Source organism: Alexandromys fortis, unplaced genomic scaffold (assembly GCF_014885135.2).
Source record: "Alexandromys fortis isolate MF-2015 unplaced genomic scaffold, M_Fortis_MF-2015_v1.1 scaffold_323, whole genome shotgun sequence".
Taxonomy (NCBI): domain Eukaryota; kingdom Metazoa; phylum Chordata; class Mammalia; order Rodentia; family Cricetidae; genus Alexandromys; species Alexandromys fortis.
Window position 1 is genome coordinate 153,859 of NW_026068278.1, and position 4,866 is coordinate 158,724.

Sequence of the window (4,866 nt, forward strand, 5' to 3'; positions counted from 1 at the left end):
TCATATATACCACACAAGAACACTTCCTTCAAATTAACTCACAGCACTAGATTGGTAGTTTGTTAAGTAAATATTTTTTCAAGACCGGATTTCTCTGTGGAATAGCCCTAGCTGTCCTGGCTCTGACTCTGCAGACCAGGCTGGCCTCGAACTTAAATGATCAGCCTGCTTCTGCCTTCTTAGTGCTGAAATCAAAGATGTGCACCACGACCACCAGGAAATACAGTATTTTGAGTTATGCATACATGTTTCTGTGTGCATGGTGAATGGAGACATTCAGAGGTCTGGACTCACATGTGATTACAAACTGCACTTAGTCTATGATTTAAAATCTAATGTCTCTTTAGTTTCTTTAAGGTCTGACGTTGTTCACCACAGAATCAGTTCCACCCTTTATGACAGTTTTCATTTTGTTCATGTCTGAGTACACCCTAAATTTAAAATGCAACTTAAATGAGGCAATGGAAAGAGCTCTGCAGTTCAGGTTCTTGTGAAGCAGAGCCTTCAACTGGGACCTTAATTATGAGCTCAAGTCTCCAAGGCTAAAAAAAGAGCTGTGTGTCAGCCAACAAGTTTTCCCATTTATGGGATATGGAGACAGCATAATGACTGGGACTCACTAAAACTAGACTAACCATTTGTGATCCCCAAGCCATGGTGCAGGAAGTCTTCCTGTCTATGTGTTACTTTTATTGGTTAATAAATAAGGTGGTTTCGGCCAATGGCTTAGCAGAATATAGCCAGGCTAGATGATATATATATCATGCCATGAGCATATTGGTAAAATATAAAATGAATAGAAATGGGTTAACTAAAGATATAAGAGGTAGCTACCAATACTCTTGATAGTGATTATTTTGGGAGGCTGGGAGGCTGGGAAATAAACAAACAGCCTCCAGCAACAGGGTCATTTGATACAAACTGTCATTAAAATAAAGTGCTGATTGACAGGTGAATGAATCACATATCAAAATGTATACAAATACACATATATATGAGGGCAGGGTGAAGGGAAGGGAGAGAGATGAAGAAAAACAGTATAACACATACATATATAAATATGATTTTATAAAATAAACATGAATAAAATAAATACAAAAACACTTATCAAACTGAAAAAACAGAAATTTAAATAAACATTTGGACACTTTAAGGATTACTACACACCACACCTGTAGAAAGAATTCCTAATTGTGATATGGAGAATCATCACATCAAAGATGTGTCTAGCCTTTACTGCTTCTCCCAATAGGCTCTACTGTGACCCAGAGCTCTGTGTGAACTTAGTGCATCCTGCTGATCATTAGGAACTTGCAGGGAGGTTTGCATCTGAGCTCATAGTAGCATTCACTAACTGTGTACTTTGCACGGTAATACATGGCTGTGTCCTCAGACTTCACACTGCCTATTTCCAGGTACAGAGTGTTCTTGTCCTTGTCTCTGGAGATGGTGAATCAGATCTTCATGGCATGAGCATAGTAGATGGAACTACTACCACCCACTAATGCATGCAAACCACTCCAGACTCTGCCGTGTCTGGGCAGAACCCTGTTCATGTTATAGTTACTGAAGGTGCATCCGCAGAGTCTCAGGAGCTTCTCAGGCTTTACTAAGAATCCCCAAGACTCCACAAACTGCACCTCTCACTAGACACCTGAGAGTGCAGAAAAATCTGATCATAAAACTGACCAAAATCCATTTTTTCATTCTCATGCACACACGTGACACACCTTCTCATCTCTATAAATTACCTTTTAAAATAAAGACAAGAAAAAGTGAACTAAACCTCAAGTCCATGGTGAGTGGCCTGTTTTTAGTGCTAATCACTGAATGGGAGGACCTGGGAATTCATGATGGGCTCCTTTGCCAGAGCTGCAGGATCAGGGCAGTGTTGGTATCCATGGGCACAGAGACAACTTATTTTCATGTCTTCCTACTATAGGAAGCACTGGAGTTGGATCTCAGTGGAAGGAATCTCTCAAAGCAGATAACAGTCATCAAAGACAATGATGACATTTATAGAAATTGACACAGTATTGTAGTTCAGTATTCATCCTTTCCTGGTTAAGGATTCATCACCTATTTTTCTCTTTTGTGCAACTGCACAGAACTTGCTTTATTTCCATGATATATGTCTCCTCTGTATAAATGTGTAAGTAAGGAATTCCACACATATTTCTGTTTCTATACACAAGCTTATCTTTTCCCGTTGTCTGGACTGGACATTTCTACTCCCTGATGTGTTTCTTAGATAGGGTCAGACCTGAAATGTGATCTTTGCAGAACTCCTTGTCTGTTGTGGGAATACTTGGAAATTTTCTCAGTTTTAATTATTTCTGAGACAATGCTGTTTGCAGGCAACAGTAGACTTAGAAACGAGACAAGGCTTGTCCTTGTCTCACTACCACTTTGCAGTTACTTATTTCTATTTTCATCAAACTCACATTCTGCATCCTTATGTTCTCTCTTTGATTCATTTAAGCTTTCTATCATTATCTTCTTCATGTTTACACCAGGCAACTCATGACTGCTTTTGTGTTGTTTTAGCCTGGTTTTTATTTCATCCAATTAATATAATTATCATATCCCGGGATTTTGATTAAGTTTTAGGATGACCTTGCTTTTTTTCAGTTGTCAACATTTTCTTAAATTCTCTTGTTTCCTCACTACTCATCCCCTTTCTCTCAGCACACCTCACTTTTGCTTTCACATCATCAGTATTACTCTGCCTTTGGTACTTTTTATTTCTAACATAAGATGTCTTCCATTCCTAGGGTTTTCTTTCCAGTTCCAAAATCTACAAAATAGAAGTGAGAACACCAAATACATAATCTAGGTTCTAAAATGATCAAAACAGGCAGTGTTCCTCCCCCATCAATCTCTATTCTACTGTTTGACACATGAATTTCTAGTGTCGATCATGTTCCTCCTAGGCTGAATAAACACAGAGGAAGAGGAGGAAGAAAGAATATGAAAGGTGGAGCATGGGGAGCAGTGCTGTGAAATCCTGTGTACTACATGTGACATGGTAATTACATTCATGAACTCATAATGGCTGCTGTTTTGTGTGTAAACCCTATATAAGACCAAGTCTGCCAAAACCCTAGTGGTGATTATTTTCAGACATTATCTCTTACTGTCTTACTGAGGAGCTGTTGGATGTAGACCATTCCTGGAGAAGTAGAATGCTTCTCATCTGAGACTGTAGTCATTGGTAGTTTCCTATGTTACAGTGTTTGTCTCTATACACATGCACATATGGCCAATATTAAGTGACATTTTCCTTGCCATGAAGTGGTGAGAAACTTACATAGGACAGGTTATGGAAGGGAGTTGAATGGAAATAGCATAGAGATGTGATCATATTTAATTGTATAAAAGCACAGTATAAAATTCTTTAAAAGGAAGAAAAATAGTACCTACTGAATAACTAAATGGTTTAAAGAAGCCTTTGCTAAATGTGATATGCAGGGGGTAGTCAAGACAACCCTCAGTAAAAAGAATGGTGATGAAATTGTAATACACATTATCTCAGGTACTACACTGCAGTTACCATGATAATAAATTCAGCTTGGGACCAGTACAAAATCACACACACAACACACACACACACACACAAAGAGAGAGAGAGAGAGAGAGAGAGAGAGAGAGAGAGAGAGAGAGAGAGAGAGAGAGAGAGTGTTTAGGTGAAGAAGTAGAGACCTAATGAGGAGGATGGTGTTTAGGGAGTGCCAAGAGTAAAATGAGTATTAGCTAGGCCACAAAATGATTTATTTTAGCCTTCAAGGGGCATCCTGACAGGCTGAAAGCAGGACAATGGGATATTTGGAATTCAGAAAACCAATAGAGTTTGTGTAGGGTAAAGGCTAATGTCTAAGTTTGGAGAAGAACACAGGGGCCAGAAGGAAATGAAAATTTACTTCTTGCTTTTTCTTGCCATATCAGGCAACTGAAGGACAAATGGTTGGTGAAAATATAACTGTAGAGAATCTTAACTGAGGGGCCAGACACTGAATAGTGCAGTGCAGCACTGGCAAGGGCTTTATGAGATTCCTTAGTGGAGATGTGCACAGAGTAAAATGTGCGTGACCATTCATTGTATTGTTGTGCTGGCTTAGTGAGACAAGTGCAGGGCCCTTGATAGTTTATGATTATTATATAGGGATTACTCAATAAATAGGTACCAGGAAAGTTTGATATCTACTCATTCCTTTGGAAAATGCTTCTCCTAACCAGAATTCAGCATTAAGTCAAATGTTGCCAACATTCACTGTATGCAGAATCCATTTATCTGTAGGTGCTGAACTAAACTTAAAAGGCCTAAGTATCTTTTTGGATTCTAAGTCTGCATTTTCAAAAGCTAGAAATTCAGGGAGTACTCATTTAGCATCTGGGTCTGTTACAGCCTTACTTAATCTTTGTAAAAAGTCAGTAAATGGTTCTCTCTCTGTGTCTGTCTAACCCTGATATATGATTCAATTCTTTTTTCTCTTTTTTTTATTGAGAATAAGAAAAAAAAGTTTCCGCCTCCTCCCAGCCTCCCATTTCCATTCCCCTCCCCCCGCTCTTCTCCCCCTCCCCCCACTCTTCTCCCCCTCCCTCACCAATCCAAAGAGCAGTCATGGTTCCCTGCCCCGTGGAAAGTCCAATGTCCTCCCCCCTCCGTCCATGTCTAGGAAGGTGAACATCCAAACTGGCTAGGCTCCCACCAAGCCGGAACATGAAGTAGGATCAAAGCCTTGCCATTGACCTTGGCTTCTCATCAGTCCTCATTGTTCGCCATGATCAGAGAGACCGGTTTTATCCCATGCTGTTTCAGTCACAGTCCAGCTGGCCTTGGTGAGCTCCCAATAGATCAGCCCCACT

The 4,866-nt window shown here is 39.8% G+C and overlaps 1 gene segment (V, D, J or C); it reads right to left on the reverse strand.

The window, feature by feature from the left end:
• Positions 1-1,283: 1,283 nt before the first annotated feature.
• LOC126494680 (Ig heavy chain V region MC101-like) overlaps positions 1,284-4,866 on the reverse strand; it is a 36,340-nt gene continuing 32,757 nt past the window's right edge. The window contains 1 exon segment of the V gene segment in view: positions 1,284-1,440. Coding sequence covers positions 1,284-1,440 — 157 coding nt within the window.